General features: G+C 41.7%; 1 protein-coding gene across 11 annotated transcripts in view; it reads right to left on the reverse strand.

Moving 5' to 3' along the window:
- FGGY (FGGY carbohydrate kinase domain containing) overlaps positions 1–17,806 on the reverse strand; it is a 329,262-nt gene that overhangs the window by 56,932 nt on the left and 254,524 nt on the right. For all 11 annotated transcript variants that reach the window (XM_034063471.1, XM_031050950.2, XM_031050943.2 and 8 more), the window contains one exon: positions 13,619–13,722. In XM_034063471.1, coding sequence (XP_033919362.1) covers positions 13,619–13,722 — 104 coding nt within the window. The remainder of the gene's footprint in view (positions 1–13,618; positions 13,723–17,806) is intronic.

Genomic DNA, 17,806 nt, shown 5'->3' on the forward strand with positions numbered 1-17,806 from the left:
CCCAAGGCTTCATCCAACCTGGCCTTGAACACTGCCAGGGATGGAGCATTCACAGCCTCCCTGGGCAACCCATTCCAGTACCTCACCACCCTCACAGTAAAGAATTCCTTCCTTATATCCAATCGAAACCTCTCCTGTTTAAGTTTTAACCGTTACCCCTTGTCCTATCACTACAGTCCCTAATGAAGAGTCCCTCCCCAGCATCCTTATAGGCCCCCTTCAGATACTGGAAGGCTGCTATGAGGTCTCCACGCAGCCTTCTCTTCTCCAGGCTGAACAGCCCCAACTTTCTCAGACTGTCTTCATACAGGAGGTGCTCCAGTACCCTTCATTTTGTTTGTCTTATCATTACCTCATTTTAAATGGGGAAATGCTAATATCACTTCTCTGCCAAAAAATGTATTTCTAATAAATCTCCTTTTCTGCAAGGAAAAAAATATTAGCAAAATGACAAAGAGGAAGAAGAATGTTTCAAGCACAACTAAATCAAATAGGATGAGTATGCATTTTATTTTCACTATATATTGCCTACCTCATGAGGACAAGGAAACTCAACTGTGAGGAAGTTGAGCTCAACTCACTGCATTTAAGGCTGCTTTAAACCTTCCCAATTCATCTTCTCTTCACTAGGACAGAACAAGACCAGAGCTGATGCTCCAGCTCAGAAACAGTGCTGGAATCCAAACAATGCACAATACTGAGCCACTGAACTTCCACAAGGACACCAGCACTGTCTTTCTAGCTCCTTTCCATCCAAACAAACCTCCTAACTGTACATATAGAGCCTGTCCCTCCATATACATAGTGATAAAAGCATAAGGGACAGACTACAACCTATATTCTCATTATCTCTCTCCATGACATAACCAAGGAGTTGTCAGGAGGATCAGAGGTATCACAAATGCATGATCCATGACCCCAGAGAAGGGCTGGAACAAGTGGATCAAACGGCTTCTGTATGAGTACAAGGAGGTGCCAGGAAGGTCTAGAGAGTAGTTTCAGATTAACAGTTATGTCATTAAGAGTCTTCTATGAGACAGATCTCCAGGAGATGACAAAAGGAATGGAGAAAAATCTAAGCACAGGATCTGCCTCTAGAACTGTGTCTGGGTTTTTGCTCTCCCCAGACACAGAAAAACAACACTGCTCTCCTCAACAGAAAATTTGCACCCCTGTAAGTTTGTATTCCTTGGGTGTGAGGTTAACCTCCTGTGTTTATTCCAGGAAGCAAACTTGGAACAAAGCCTGGGACAACTTGAGAGTTTCAGCTCTGGAAGAAGTTAAATAACAATGAATCCATCGGTAATCATTCCAGGCTCATTCAATGTCCACCATGTGTAAATCAGAGAACTTCAAGAACTTGCAAGAACTTCAAATCTCTTATCAAGGATCCCAATCGAATGCTCAGATTTGAAACAAAACCTTTAAACTAGATGAATTTTGACTCAAATGTTCACACAGATTTACTTATGCCGTTTATCAGTATCCATTAACATTAAGCATATTTTATGTTTCAGCTTCGGAAAGTATATACCAGGAACACAGTAGCATATCACTGTTTTCTTTGTGTTTACAAAGGTCAAGTTTTCTTACATAAATTGGCAAAAAAAAAGACACTTAATCTGTTAAATTGTTTTCAGGATCCAAAACAGCAACAAAAAACCAGCCCACATTTGTGATGGATTCACAAGCTCTTTACTAAGCACTTAAGCACTAGCAGTTCTGCATTGATTTATTTTGTTGTTTTATTTAGTGAAATGTCTGGATCCAGATATACAGATAAACTTTTTTCTTTTGCTCATATTTACTGTGTCGCCTTCCTTGAAATGGGAACTGCAAGTGCTTTGATAAATGGACTGAAAGGTTGTCTGGTTACACCATAGCATCTACTTGTGTCCTCTGCTGAAATGCCATTATGTACCCTTCTAAAGCAATGCTGCTCCATGACTCACAGCAGTTACTTCTGTGCCTCTCATAACAATAGCTCACTGGGGATATAGGGCCTCAAATGAGCTAGAACAATTTATACCACCCATTTATTTTTACTTCTCTTCCAATGATAGATACTCAGTGTCACAAAGTGCCAGTTTATGTGAAGATTATAAATCTTCCAGCACAGACAACTAACTGCAGGCCATTTTAAATATGCACTTTATAACACTACAGTTTGCTGCTATGGTAAATTACATTCCTGAAAGCTTATCACAATATGAACTAATTCTTCTTAATGTTTAAAGATAAAATAGAATCAAAAAGTCAAACCAAAGATCCATAAAGCTTGCTAGCATGTTGTTAACAGTGGCCAGTAACAGATGGCTTAGGGAAGAGCCTAGAAACAGGTTAAACATGCAATAATTCTTCCCCAGGATGCATCCCAGCCTCCAGTGAATTGAGGTGGATGACAATTTCTAGATAAGTGTCAGACTAGTATAAGAGCACTGGAGTTTTTAAAGTGTCTTAAAATGACTCCTTTAGCTCACAGCCCTTCAACTTCAGTTCTGGTTTCTAAACAGACATGCCTCTGACACCACCTGCAGCATTATCTTATTTTAGAAGACTAGGGACACCTTATACCTACCTGAAAGGTTAGGAACTGTGCACATGTAACACAAATACTGGTGGATGCTGCACCTCAGTGTCATGGGTTCAGCAGTAGCTCATGCTCTGCTAGGGAGGAGGGAGAGATAGGGCGCCTGGTCTGGGCTAGTCGGGGAGGTATTCCATACCACAGCACGTCCTGCTCGGGGAGGGGACTGGAAACTGGTCGGAAGGGAAGCGGTTAAATCTCCTCCGGGCTGGGCTCAGAGAGGGAACTGGAAGCTGGCCAGGAGGGGAGGGGTGAGCTCTGTCTTCCAGGCTGGGCTCCTGTCGGCAGGTGGTATTGTATTCTCTCTCCGTGTTTATTTCCCCTAACATTGATTTGTTAGTGGTAGCAGTAGTGATTTGTGTTATACCTTAATTGCTGGACTGATTTTACCTCAATCTGTGGGAGTTGTATTCCTCCGGCTCCCCTTCCCATCCCTCCGGGAATGGGAAGGGGGGGAGGGGGGGAGGGGGGGGGGGGGGAAGGAGTGTGTGTGGGACTCCGGGAGTGAGTGAGGGAACTTTGCAGATTTAGTTTAAACCACAACACTCAGTCACCAGATACAAAAACAACTCCATCTCCAAATGATACTTAAGAAAAGCCCACCAGCCTACCAGGCAAACCCTGTGTAGTCCAGGGCCAGCACAGGAACAGAGGGGCTCCATAAGAGATTTCCAGCACTGATCTTTTCCCAAAGAGCTGATGTCAAAAATGTGAATTACATGAAGATAAACATTGTCCTGTCTCATACCCTTTCCTGGAGACTGTATCATAAGATCCTTGCCTTCTCTTTAATAGTATTTCCATAGTTGTCTCTAATACGCACTCTGAGTGGTCCAATTCTTGATAACCCCAACTCAGTTAACTCATTCTTATCAGATACTGACAATGCTGAAGAACTTGGAGCTTAGCAGCTGATGCAGCAGAAATACAAGGCAAGGGTGAGAAACAAATCTCAAATGTGGCATTTAAACAGAAAGCTCGAGGGTTTTTTTGCATGCAGGTATTATTCCTAACCTTATTATTTATGGGGGAGAATTACTCTTTGAAACCTGCAGTTTTAATGCAATTAATGGAAAATATCAAGGAAAACCAAAATCTTTTCAAATGCGGTCTGGTGTATTTCTCTACACTGGATGTCCTTCCCATGTACCTTATGGCCTTTCTTATTTATTTGATGTATTATACAGTTCATTTTAGAGATTTATTTTCTTTTTCACCTTTAGGTAAGCATTCCTTCTGTATCAGCGAAGGCCACTACCAACTATAATGTCACACTTACAGGTAAAATGAATCTTCTGCAATAGCCCTGAGTTACTGGGAGCAGATTTACATTACATGGGATATGCTATCATACACTATTTTAAATGTACTTTTAAACATTTGAATAACGAAATGGGTAAATCCTGAGAACCTTACTTGGTGTTTATTCAGACCTTACTTACTGAGACAAACTCCCAAGGACAGAGTAAACACTGAGAGAGGACCTCAGGCCTTCACCCACAGTTATAAACAATGAACTCAGCATAAACTGTGATTCTCAGCTGACAGTGGGAGACAAGCAGCAGCGAATGCTTCTCGTCATTTTGCTCCCAGAATGATTATATGAGAAGAGATTTACTTCCTCCCTTATTAAACTTGCCCCCTCTAAGATTCCCCCACCCACTACTGGAGCAGGAAGCTTAAATGAAGAACTCCTGATTCATGAGAGGGGGAATAAAATTGGAAATGGAAATTTAAAAAAAAGCCTACTGCCCAAGTACCGATGAAAACACAGTTCCCCTGACTGGGAGAACTGTGGCAGTTAAGAAAAATAAAAGGATACTTAGAAATACTGCCGCATCTATACCACCTTGGTGGACCATAAAGTACTTAATATAATAACAGCACTTGTTATCACACCTTTCATTGGAGAGATCTCTGCCTGCACAGCTTCAGTTTCATGCTCATATTGTACGTGAGTAAACTAAGGAAAAGCAACAGTCTGACAGTCATACAGCAAACCAACAACACTGAACAAAACCTGGGATTTTGACCCCAAATTCCACATTACTCATTGTAAATATGGCTAACTACAAATTCTTCAAACAGAAAACTATGAAGTTGCGTTTCATGCAATTGCTGCATCCCCTTGAAAATTCTGTTTACTTGTTTCAGGACCCAGAGACAACCTAACTCATGACCAAAGTTATCCCTTATCATATCTCATTTCATTTATATTTTAGATATTCTTTTACAGTCCCATTCAGTTCTTGTAAGAAAATGAGCATCAAAAAGGAAGTCATTTTTATTCATCATGAGATTTAAACACACAGAATAAGCAGGCTGCTTAATAAATTCTTGACTATTCACAAAGCCAAGCTAAACAAGGGGTCTAGAAGGGACATTTTTTACACATAAATACACTTGTGATATGAGAGAATCCCCCATCCAGCTCTCCTCAGAACAGAACACTCCAGGAATTCACTTGGGTTTGCTCAAGACTGTGGGCTTCAGGCTACTACATTCTTATGGGTCTAGAGAGGAGCAGTCAGAAGTGGTTAGTTTACAGCATTGATGAGAGTGTTGTACCTGTCAAATCTGATATCATCTCTTTGAAGAACACAGAAAAGGAAAGACAAAAATCTTCTGTACAATGAAGGGCCACTGCTCCCGATGGACTTTTGTGAATGATAACAAGAATAATGAATATATATGAATCAATATTAACTTTATTTATCTTGTCCCTTAGAATGGAGTGCTGCTGTGCTATCTGAACATCAAGGAAAGAAGTCAAATTCAGCATTTTTCATTTATAATTTCAGCTACAGAATCCAGAAGACAACCTGCTTCCTACAACAGAAGAAACAAAATCCTCCAAACCCTCCAAGCTTCAAAGAAACAACTGTTATAGTTAGGAAATAAAGGTGCAAGGTGCTAGCTTCTAGAGCTGGATCTACTAACAGGTAGCCTTCGGTTGCACACTGCTTCAAGTAGAGAGGCCCAAATTATGCTGCCTGATATTTCCAGCAGTCAGACCAGATAAATCCAACTAGTGTCAACATCAGGATGTAAGAAGCTCTGTCTCTGTCACTCCCTCTTTCTAAGGCAAAATGTGAGAAAGGAGTAAGGAACAGGACAGGAGCCCTGTTAGCAGTCAGACCTGGAAGAGGCCCAACATAAGCCTTTACATACATTGTGCTTACATCAGAAAGAACATAAAATCTAAGGAAGGAAGAAAACAGATCTCTGGTTTACACATTGTTTATCATACAGTGCAATATACTATTGTCTACAGTGTGTAATTCTGTCTTTTCAGAACATGGAAGAACTTCACAACATAAAAGGCAAAATTTCCAGCTCATATGTCATCCACTCCCAAAGCACTGGATAGGAGCAGTTTGTAAAAGTAAAGACATAACAATTAAAACCCTACTAAACTATGCAGTGCCTCAGACTCCCATCCAACAGAACTAGAATAACAGCTCCTACAAGAACCCATTCATTCCCTAAGACCACCAAAGAGAAGACACTGCAGAAAGGGTTTGTGTTATAAATCCAACACCCTAATACACAACTTTGTGTCACACAGGGTAGCTGACAGTTAACCCCAGTATGGAAAGCACCAGGACTGTTGGAATTTTCATAGCAAGTGTTTTCACTGATGTCAGTGAGATGTCTCTGGAACATCTGCCTTCAGACAGTCTCCAAGCAGGATATTTCTCAGAACATTCACTCTGTCCTCATCTATTCATTGAGTCATTGAACCCAAATGATCTGTTCACAAAGGGGAAGGAAATATTACTAAGCATTATCTAGTTTAGATACAACAGTGATTGCACTGCTTTCAGCTACATTCCCAGGAACAGGCTGATTATCAGCAAAGCAATGGGGTGCAAAACCTGGACATCTCTGACAGGCATACACTAAACAGGAATGTCCCATTCTCCCAGTCACCAAGGCATACACCTGAGCTTTGAATTATGTCAGGCCAGGAACAAAGGAATCTTGCTCATAACAAAACCTTTTAATAACTCATTTACTGTGCAAGCCTCCCTTTCATCTCTGCCAAGCTTTAGGAAAGGCTGGGAGGCAAGCAGAAATAAACATTATACAGACTCACCACTGCTGGCTCTAAAGTAAACTCTCCGACTTCCTATTTACATTGCAAGATCTTAAGCTTTGTGGTTTACTAGTTCTGCATGTAAGTGCTTTGGGTTTTGGAGGCTGCCTGCACATGATCTCCCACCACTACTGAAGTCTTCCTAGTTTTTATTAATATAATAAGGAGGTCAGAAAAGCAACATTTTTTTATATACCCTGCTAGCAGAAATATTTTACTTCTTGCCTTTTAAAAACAAAACGAAGCATGGAAAGCATACAGTGTCAAATTAATGCCAGCAAAGGGGATGTTACAGTTTTGTTTGTTTCTTTTTCAAACCAAAGATGCTAGAACATGGAACGAGTCAGTCTCATTAAGAAAGGGTGTGGAGGACTTCTTTGAGGGACAAGTAAAAGGCGGCAGTTTTATGGATATATAACTCTTCTAAGGCCACAGGCTGAAAAGGCACCTAAATAGGCTCTGTGACCTTTTCCTCAGAAGGCTGAATCTGTGTACACTGAGGACGGGCAACCTGCAACAACAGTCATGAAGTCAATGTGGTTTTCATTTCATGCAGCCCTCCCTGAATGTAAAACGTCTTCATTAGCTGGGAAGTCGGCACTGCAACTGCTGCCAAATGCATTATATATAAGCCAGCAGAACTGAACTGAATGAGGACAGAGCAAGGGAGAGCGGTTCCTAATTTATTTCTCCCATTTGAAAGACACTAGCTCTGTGACTCATGTGCAGAACTGGCCTTAGAGAAGAATATTAAGAAAGCAAGAGGACTTATCAATTTCATAGAGCTCACATAGATCATTTCAAAAACTCATCTAGGCTGCCCTAGCTTTAGCAGGTTTGCTTTTGGTTTCTTCCCCCTCCTCCCCTTCTTGCTCGCCTGACCCTCCCAAGCCCAGCCCCTTTCCCCTGGTCAGGAGAAGGACAAATTGCTGCCTTTGCTAAACCCTGGGTCACAGCCAGTTGGCACTGGGATGCGCTGCCCTGGGCTTCTAGCCCTGTCCCCTCGGAGACTGCACGTTTCATGTCAGGGCTGCATGTGCGGCAGCAAGTGAAGAGTGCGAGGCTGGAGTGCTGCACGCAGCCCTCCGACTCACTCCAAAACACACTGCTTAGTGCCATCCCACTAGATTAAATATAGCTGGCAAAGCAAGTACCAGCCTATTTTGTCCCTGCAAGCTTTCCTCTCATCACAGATGATTTCAAGCAGCTGAGAAGTCCCTGCGCAGTAATTACTCAGAAGTCTGCTGCTTTAACAACGTGGCATGTTCTGAAGAGGAGACTCTCGTATGAGAGCCAAAATATACTGAATCCACTTGCTGGTCTGGCTCCCACCGAGATTACAGAGATCAGGCTATGAGAACACTTTGAGCCAGCATGTCTCTGCAGTCTCCACTCCAGGATGTACTGCAAAGGACACGTACTGTGCATGCTTTTGGGGGTGGAAACGTGCTTTACACTCTATTTGTGTGAACAAAGCTGGCAGCTTGGGCGGATATTGTGGAGCAAAGAAGCTCTATTGTGTTTGCCAGTCATCACGAGAATCAAATGAACAAATTTAGAATAAGCAAATTGGGCTGAAGTTCCTTTAGCAGAAAACAGGCAAAGACTAGGCAGGCTTGATAAAAGAGAGCAGAAGATATTCTTCCTGGAATAATCCATAGTAAACACTGGGACAGCAAAATTATCTGCTTATTTTGCTGTTCATGTAGTTGCTTAAGCTTTGTCTTTTAGATCATATAGTAAATCTGAAGGAAAAATAGAAGATAAACTACTTGTGCCTCTCCAATTTAAAAAATTCCTAAATTATAAGCTTCAAACCACACACACATTATCACCCAGGGAAAAAGGAACTGTGCACCAAGCCAGGTGAGGTAGTTCACAATGACAGGAGTCACAGAAGTAACAAAACAGATGCAAAAGAGAGTTTCCACCTAAACCTGAAAAGATGCCTTGACAATCCCCTCAAAAAAAATAAGTTTCAAATAGAGAGCTGGTGAAGAAGAAGGAATGACTGAAGAAGAACATAGACACATCCCTAAACGTGCATAGGAGGGAACACACACCCTGTATATTTGGGACTCAATGCCACCAAATTCAGACCCCCTCTGCCTCAGTAAGCTGAAATCAGGCCAGACAGTGCTCCCATTAGAAGCTGCTCTGGCTATTTCCTTCAGCTGTGAATCCAGAAAGGTGTTAGAGCAAGAATGACAAATATTTTCATAATGGAACAACTGTTCTGGGACAAGTGCAAAGCACAGCACTGATCTCTGAGTGAGCCTAATTCTCAACAAAAGAGGCAGAAATTAGGGTTTTTATGTGTTTCATCAACAAGGCTGTTTTATATGGATCTCTCCTACTTTATTCAGTATGCATAAATAGCAGATTTATGCTATAATCCCTTCTCCCTCTCTCAAAGGGCTTCAGTATTTTTTAATCTTGCAGCTCTGCTTGCATGTCCCTTCTTGTCTTCCATAAAAGTCACTGTCTGGGGCAAGAGCCACTCTGCCCTCCTAGCGACTTCATAACCCTCAGCACTCTCACTATTCCCATTACAGATCTATCATTTATGTCTGCTTACCATTTTAAATTACTTCAAATTCCTTCCACTACCTCTGGCTACCAAAACCTAGTCCCTGTCTGGTCCCAGTTTGTTCAGTGTTAGGTAAGTTTCCTCTGACCTGGAGATTCTTTTACTTTGAGGAAAAAGGATGTTTTATTTTGTGAATTAGGTGACCACACGAGGAGTGCTAGGCTGATATCAGGTATGGGAAACTGCAAGATTTCCCATATTATAAGATTTCCCATATACTAAGATTTCCCATGTTCTACAGAACAGAATCAGAGAATCAGAGAATGGTTTGGGTTGAAAGGGACCTGGAAAGCTCATCCTGTTCCAACCCACTGTCACCTTCCACTAGACCAGGTTGCTCCAAGCCCCATCCAACTTGACCTTGAACATTGCCAGGGATGGGGCAGCCACAGCTTCTCTGGGCACCCTGTGCCAGCAGCTCAGTACCCTCATTGTAAAACATCTCTTCCATATATATATATATGTATATTTATAAGCTAGTCTGTATCTACCCTCTTTCAGTTTAAAACCAGAAAGCAGCAGCAGTACTGCTAGATCACTTGCTCCAAAGAACACTAGGAAATGTCTGTGTCCAACTCCCCTGCCACACTGCTTCCTCATATTACTTTTTTGTTGATTGCTAACTGGCACCCAAGAGTAAACTCAACTCTTGGTGGTTTCATACATCTGCAAAAGGGCAAGCATGCTTGTGTTTAGGACTGGGACAAAAGAATGCAGATATCTACCTGTATCTTCTAAATCACATAAAGGCTTCAGGAGAAAATAAAGGATTTTTGAAACCTTTTAAATATCCCACAAACCCCATAAGATACTGACAGGAAGCCAGGCTTTTAGTGAAACCAATTACCTTATTCCCAGAAGTTAGAGCATGTCTGTTAGACTCATGCAAACTACTAGCTAGGAACAACATGCAAGCTCCTGTTTCAATGCTTCAAACCTGCTGCTATTTTACTGTGAAAAACTGCTCACACACTTTGTGTAGTCTCCATGGCTACACAAGGAAAGTCTCCTAAAAGTTCCAAAACTGAATGTGGGTGCTGGAGCTTAGAGCCCTTGTCTGCAAAGCATAGCGACATGCAGCAGCCCACTCAGGAAAGTCAGCCATTGAGTATCCATCACTTGAAAGGAATACCTATGCTGCAGGGGGAGATCAAACCTGCAGCAAATGAATCCCAGCCCTAAACTGAGAGACAACCCTTGACAAGTAAAAGGACACCTTACTTGCCATGGCAAATGCAGATTCTGCCGATGACTTTTCTAGGGCAAGGAGGCAGCAGAGAATCATGTAAAATGAATAACTGTCCAAAAATATTCAGAAAACCATCCTTTCTTTTCTTTTTGCTCATGGAAAATGGATGAGCCCTGAGGTGGCAGTGACTTTCAGCAACAACCAGCTCAGACCTGGACTTGGATCAGTAACCTAATTACAGTCTGCTTCTTGCTTCTTTCATGAGCTATTCAAGTATCTCAACAGAAACACAAAATGCTTTGTGTGTGTCTGATTACCCCAAACTGCCAGTGGTTAATTCCAAAAGTGTATCCTCACTTAAAAATGGTAGTTCTACCACAAATTAAACTATTATAGCCATGAGTAAAATTAGGTTCCACATTTGTACTTTCTAAAATATCAAAGGCATGATTAGCAAAGTCTTTTGTTCAAGATCTCTAGAGTCCTTGAGGTAATGAAAAACTGGGTCATGGTGCAGCTTCTCTTCAAGTAAATGCTGTGTTCAAGCAATACCTGCTTCTGTGACTCATGGAGTATTTGGTGTAGAGAATGGAAATACTGGACCAACACACATACACCAGCAGTAGTACTCCTGCCCTCACCAGAACAGGAGGGGGAGGAGGCAAAGCAAGGCATAGCAGATGATTTTGAACAGTTTCCTGTTACGATCCCTTGAAAGAAATCCAACTGTACTTTCACCCTGCTTTCTGTTTTCTGAATTTCTCCTGACAGTTGGCTCTTTCGTTTGCCAGAACCACAACAAAGGAGGGCCTTGAGTTTCCACACAGGCCATTTTCTCCCTCTCTCGTCTCTGATCATCTCACAAAGGTATTATTGTTGCTGGCTCACTGGGGCTCAGTGCACCTGAGGCAGATCAAAGGTACTTTTTAATACCCGCCTGACCACACAGGTCTCTCTCCCACTGCATTAAATTAAACTCGATGATTAATCTCTGTAGCCCTGAGGGTCCCTTGGTGCACAGGGAGAGAGAAAATATATATTTCTATCAAAACACAAGTATAATATACTTTCATTTTATAGCCCTAATTAAAAAAAGGAACAGCTAATTTCAGCCAAATGCAGCTGCATAGAGGTCTCATTAAAACATAAATACAACTGCTCTGTGTGCTCGACATTTACTTTATGCAGTCTATGCAGGTAATAGATAAAAGAACAGTAAAGCAAAGTCCTTTCACAGATTAAATCCAGAGAAGTTTAGAATTTGCTTATTGTCTGCTGCCTAGAGATGGTTATACCTCTCAGCAGATGAGAGAAGGAAAGCAGTTAAGGAAATGATTATAAAATGCTGAGTAGTTACATTTAAATACACATCTAGTTAAATCTAGCCTAAAACTGCACAAGCATCTATACCCAAGTTTGCTTACAGTGTCTAGGAGCCTTAAAAGGTTCTGCCTTGTCTATGGTGTGCAGCCTGTGTATGACTTTGGGGTTGCTTTAATGACAACAGAACATCGATTAACATCAACATGGACTTTATCAGGTCACTTTTGTTACATTAACAGGTTTAATGGGGCCACGTCTCTCATGGTTATAGAGCACACACACAAAAAGTGCTGCAAAAGTCTTTACACTGATAAGTAATGCTCTAGTTTGGGAAACAAAACAAAGTATAGCTGTGACCTGGGTCTACGCTGGAACTTACCAATATACATATATTAAAAATGAACAAATAACCACACACATCTCCTCCTCCAGGGCTAGTTATACTAAAGGAGTGAGTTAGAGCCAGCTGGCCCATTTCCAGCTGCTCAACATTGCCCTTACCTTTTGGGGAAACTGTGAGCTCCTCAGCTCATTTCAGGCCAGTGTTATGTCTTTAGTACCTAACTCATTTTAAGAATTTAAACTAACTCAAGTAAATGAAATAGGTTAGGAAGGGTTCACACAGAGAGGGCAGAAACCTCCATCAAAAAACCTGGAAATAATAAACGTAGTGGCAGGCTCGAAGGGGGACTTCTTCCCCCAGAACTGGTATGTGCAGGGTGCCCTACCTGCCCTATGGTAGACAAAGAAGTACCAATATAATTTATCAAAGCCAGAATAAGCTGAGAGTGTGGAGTTTGAAACTCTTGTTTAGGAAGGAATCCAAATATACTCCAATTGAGGTTTGGGTTTTTTTTTTCAATGCTTTGCTTCACAATAGTGGATTACTCACACCTTTAAATTCAATCATATGCTAAAATGCTTTGTTGAACTACAATCCGTGTGACAAGATCACCATTTATTGATGCTCAAAATCACCATATTTTCATGCTGTTACTACAAAGACAACTTAACTTACTGTTAAGCCTGACATTTTATTATCAGCTTCCTTTATTTTTCTCCGCTGGAGCTCTCTCCATGAAGCATGTTAGTCCTCTCTAACACCTCCATTGCCATTTGCTCATTTTGGAAAAATGCAAGTTATAATCAGTCAAAATTTAACACCAAAATGAGTTTTAAACAAAAAAAAAAAAAAAACGCAGCAGAAAAGGGTACTTATCTAAAGGGAATGCTTTTAGACTCATACATTTTAAAAAGGTATAAATGTCAAAAGCAGACACTAAATTTGAATTGCAATCTCAGGAAAAGCTTTTGTATTAATTTACTGAGAAAAATTAGCAAAGTGAAAATGGCTTATTGGGATTTTTCTTTTTAGTCATGATACGTATCATAATTCTATACATCATGGCAACTTTCAGAGGTAGAAGGATTTACACTGATTAAGTGAAGAGGTGGGGGAGAAGGGCTGTGACTGAAGACATGCACTCCTTCTCCAAAGACACTATTCTGTAACGCATTAGTGACAGGCTTGTAAGAGATAACTCAGGCTCAGAGTGTTTGGCTCAGATTTCAGGCTGCTCTTTAAGCCACTCCAGCATCGTGGTTTTTACTTTCCATGTCATTTTTCAGTATTGATTTCTACTACTATTAAAGTTCTTGCTTAATAGCAAATGCATGGTAATATATAATTAATATCCAAAGGTAAAGATAGAGTTACCAGAAAAAAAAATCAAGGAAAAGGATAAGGGTGAGAAGGACAAAGGTCATTTTTCCCTTCAAAAACATTAGCTAGCATATTCCACACAAATTAGGGCTATGCATATAACCTACCCCCATGTGGCATGAAGATGTTCCACAGATCATAGCAACTCGGGATGTAATTGGCTGGTTCTCACATGGCAGGTTATGTCCTTTCACATCTGCTCCAATTACTCCTATTAAAATAAAATTTAAAATCTATTTAAAAGAAGAGCAAGCCAACCCTCGCAAAACAGCTTTTCCCACACACAAATAACTGCCGAGTATCTCACACCACTGCCACAAATCAACAGGGTCTACTTAGTCAAGAAACAAAGTTATTTTATGAATTCAGATTGAAATGTATTTTTATTTCAGATACAAGATGATTCCTCTGATGCTCATGGTTATCATCATAATTTTTGAATGTTATTTTGACTACAATCTAATCTTTATTCTCTTTGGTAATACACTAGCTTGCAGAATAAAATGCAGTTTTGAAAGGCAGGTTGGTAGGCTGCAAATATCTTTATTTGTTCACAGCTTATAACGCATATACTGCATGATGTGTTATGTCAGGGGATGAGTTGGAGAAAGGGGTAACTTGGCAGGAGATTGGAAGGCTGCCAGTTTTGTTGTCTTGACTGCTTCTGCTGTTCTGTCTCTGTCAGACAGAACCATCTAAAGGAAGATTACTCCTTCCCTTAGAGGACCTGTGCTTGGCTCTGAGGAGCTTCTGCATGCAGGACAGGACAGGACAGAGAACAAACTCAGCAGGCACTCAGCCTGCAGCAGAAACACATACCCAGGAGATGCCAGAGAGGAGCCAGGAGCTTGCTTACAGAATGGGACAGACCTACAGCCAAGCTTCAGCATGCATCACAGCCTGCTTAAGGGGAGGATGAAGTGGCTCCCTCTTTCTCCTCTGCTAGGCTGCATTCTTGCATCATGTTGTGCTGCACCCAGCAAAATCCAGCAGCCCAACAAGTAATATTCTGTTGTTTGTCTTTTTTTTTCTTGAGTATTACTTTTCAACTGGCAAACTGGTCAACAGACTGCACATTGCATCTGCAATGAGAAATCTGGTGACCAGTTTGCCAATCCTCCTAAAAAAACATCTTCCTCCTCACAGGAGTAGAAATGAAAGCATTTGCTGGACATCACAAAAGATGCCAAGTGTTACTGCTGGTTAGTATGCTACATTTCGTTAACACCTTCTTGCTTAAGTCACCATTGCAAGATTCTGTTATCAAATTGGTCTGCTGGGGCTTGTCTTCCATGATTGCTATGGTTATTATGGCAATTCCATCAAGGTTGGAAGTTATCTAAATAATCAGAAAATTAAAGGCTAAAGTTTTACAGTCTTCAAAAATCTGTCCTTTGTCCTAGCTGGCTTGTAACTATGTAGTAGCACAGCTGTCATACACAGAGTTTATTTGTAAGGAAAGCTAAAAGTATGGCTTCTACCTCTAACGCTTTATTTTTTGCTGCTCAGAGACATGCATGCGTTTACACTAAGAATTTTGGATAGGGTTGTTTAAAAGCAATTTTCTGTACTAGGCAACACTATTACAATTTCTTAAAGGAGTTAAAAATAATGTTCACACTTCAGAGGGAACAAATATATTCAACTGAATTGGCAGCATATGTTGCAAATGTATTCTCATAAACAATACAGAACTGAAGAGCTTCATGTTTAGATATTTTTTAATCACTAAGAAAACATGTATTCGGCAAAATAGGCATGCTGGGCCTTTTTCAGATCAGTGGCTTTACTAGGATTTAGAGCTGAGTTGCTGGAGTCTTCCTACTTGAGATTAATTAAATTGAGGCATTAAATAAGTCTGGAACATTCCCATAACAATGAAAGCTTATATAACACCAGTACTGTTATAAGTCACTTCACCTTTAACTTAGTTGGCATTTTTCATACTCTGAGGCAGACTTAAAAATATTCTGAAGATTCTCAAGAGAGACTGAGAACAAGAAGTGTGTATAGCAGACAAAGTGTAGGAGAGACTGTAGGAAAGCATGCGATGCTTAGCATGTGTCCTTTTGGATCTCTTCCACAGTGTCGAAGTATTTTAGATACCATGCAATAAATCCACTTTTGCTGAAACAATGCTGATGTCTTTTTAAAAGGTGCAATGTAAACATGATTTTTATGAGGTCAGTCTCAAATGACTGCCCTCCCATACTCACATTTGTATCTGTAGGTTCTTTAAAATCAGTACAGTAGGTCAAACTGTGAGACACAGCTACTCAGCTTTTCCATAATAGGTGTCAGATAGACTGATTCAGGAGTCATAGATGACCACCACAGCCATGCATATTAAGTAATTCTCTATCTCTACCTTAATTTACTCAAAACTTTGAAACCTTCATAAACTTAAGCAACCTGTCCAGCAAAAACACACTTTCTATCCAGCCAAAAGCAGATCTGAACAGTGCATTAAAAGTTATTAACACTGAAAACAAGACATCCATCATGTCGTTTGGTTTAGCCTGCAGGATAGGAAAGAGCCCTTGTCATTACTCTGCCATTACAGACTATTTTTAAACACCAGCAGAGGAGAACTGGCTACACAGGACTTGGAGAAGGCTGAGGTTCTGAATGGCTTCTTTGCCTCGGTCTTCACTGGCAAAGGCTCTGACCGCAGCACCCGAGTCTTGGAAGGCGGACGCAGGGACTGTGAAAACCTAGACCTTGGGCCCACTGTATGAGAGGATCTGGTTTGAGACCATCTTAAGAACCTGAATGTACACAAGTCCATGGGACCTGATGAAATCCATCCGCGGGTCCTGAAGGAGCTGGTGAATGAAGTTGCAAAGCCACTGGCCATCATATTTGAAAAATCATGGCAGTCAGGTGAAGTTCCTGATGACTGGAAAAAGGGAAACATAACCCCCATTTTCAAGAAGGGGAAAATGGATGACCCGGGAAATTACAGATCAGTCAGTCTCACCTCTGTGCCTCGCAAAATCTGGGAGCAGATTCTCCTGGAAGGCATGCTAGGGGACATGAAAAAGAGAAAGGTGCTTGGTGACAGCCAGCATGGCTTTACTAGGGGAAAATCCTGCCTGACCAATTTGGTGGCCTTCTATGACGGGGCTACAAAAGTGATGGACAGGGGTGGAGCAGTTGACGTCATCTACCTGGACTTGTGCAAAGCGTTTCAACACTGTCCCACATGACATCCTTGTCTCTAAATTGCAGTGTCATCAATTTGATAGGTGGACCACTCGGTGGATAAAGAACTGGCTGGATGGTCGCACTCAAAGAGTTGTGGTCAACGGTTCAGTGTCCAGCTGGAGATCAGTAACGAGTGGTGTCCCTCAGGGATCGGTGTTGGGACTGGTCTTGTTTAATATCTTTGTCGCTGACATGGACAATGGAATTGAGTGTGCCCTCAGCAAGTTTGCCAATGACACCAAGCTGTGTGGTTCTGTTGATACGCTAGAGGGAAGGAATGCCATTCAGAGGGACCTTGACACACATGTGAGGTGGGCTGATGCCAACCTCATGAAGTTTAACCATGCCAAGTGCAAAGTCCTACACCTGGGTGGGAGCAATCCCAGGCACAGCTACAGGTTGGGCAAAAAGGAAGTTCATGGTAGTCCTGCGGAGAAGGACTTGGGGGTGTTGGTCAATGAGAAACTGAACATGAGCCAGCTTCAGTGTGCACGTACAGCCCAGAAAGCAAACCATATCCTGGGCTGCATCAAAATGAGTGTGACCAGCAGGTCAAAGGAGGTGATCCTGCCCCTCTAGTCTGCTCTCATGAGACCTCACTTGGAGTATTGTGTTCAGTTCTGGTGTCCTCAGCATAAAAAGGACATGGAACTGTTGGAACAAGTCCAGAGGAGGCCACGAGGATGATCAGGGGACTGGAGCACCTCCCATATGAAGACAGGCTGAGAAAGTTGGGTCTGTTCAGCCTGGAGAAGAGAAGGCTGCGTGGAGACCTCATAGCAGCCTTCCAGTATCTGAAGGGGGCCTACAGGGATGCTGGGGAGGGACTCTTCATTAGGGACTGTAGTGATAGGACAAGGGGTAATGGGTTGAAACTTAAACAGCAGAGGTTTAGAATTGATATAAGAAAGAAATTCTTTACTGTGAGGGTGGTGAGGTACTGGAATGGGTTGCCCAGGGAGGTTGTGAATGCTCCATCCCTGGCAGTGTTCAAGGCCAGGTTGGATGAAGCCTTGGGAGATATGGTTTAGTGTGAGGTGTCCCTGCCCATGGCAGGGGGGTTGGAACTAGATGATCTTGAGGTCCTT

The sequence above is a fragment of the Melopsittacus undulatus genome, chromosome 6, assembly GCF_012275295.1.
Source record: "Melopsittacus undulatus isolate bMelUnd1 chromosome 6, bMelUnd1.mat.Z, whole genome shotgun sequence".
Classification (NCBI taxonomy): domain Eukaryota; kingdom Metazoa; phylum Chordata; class Aves; order Psittaciformes; family Psittaculidae; genus Melopsittacus; species Melopsittacus undulatus.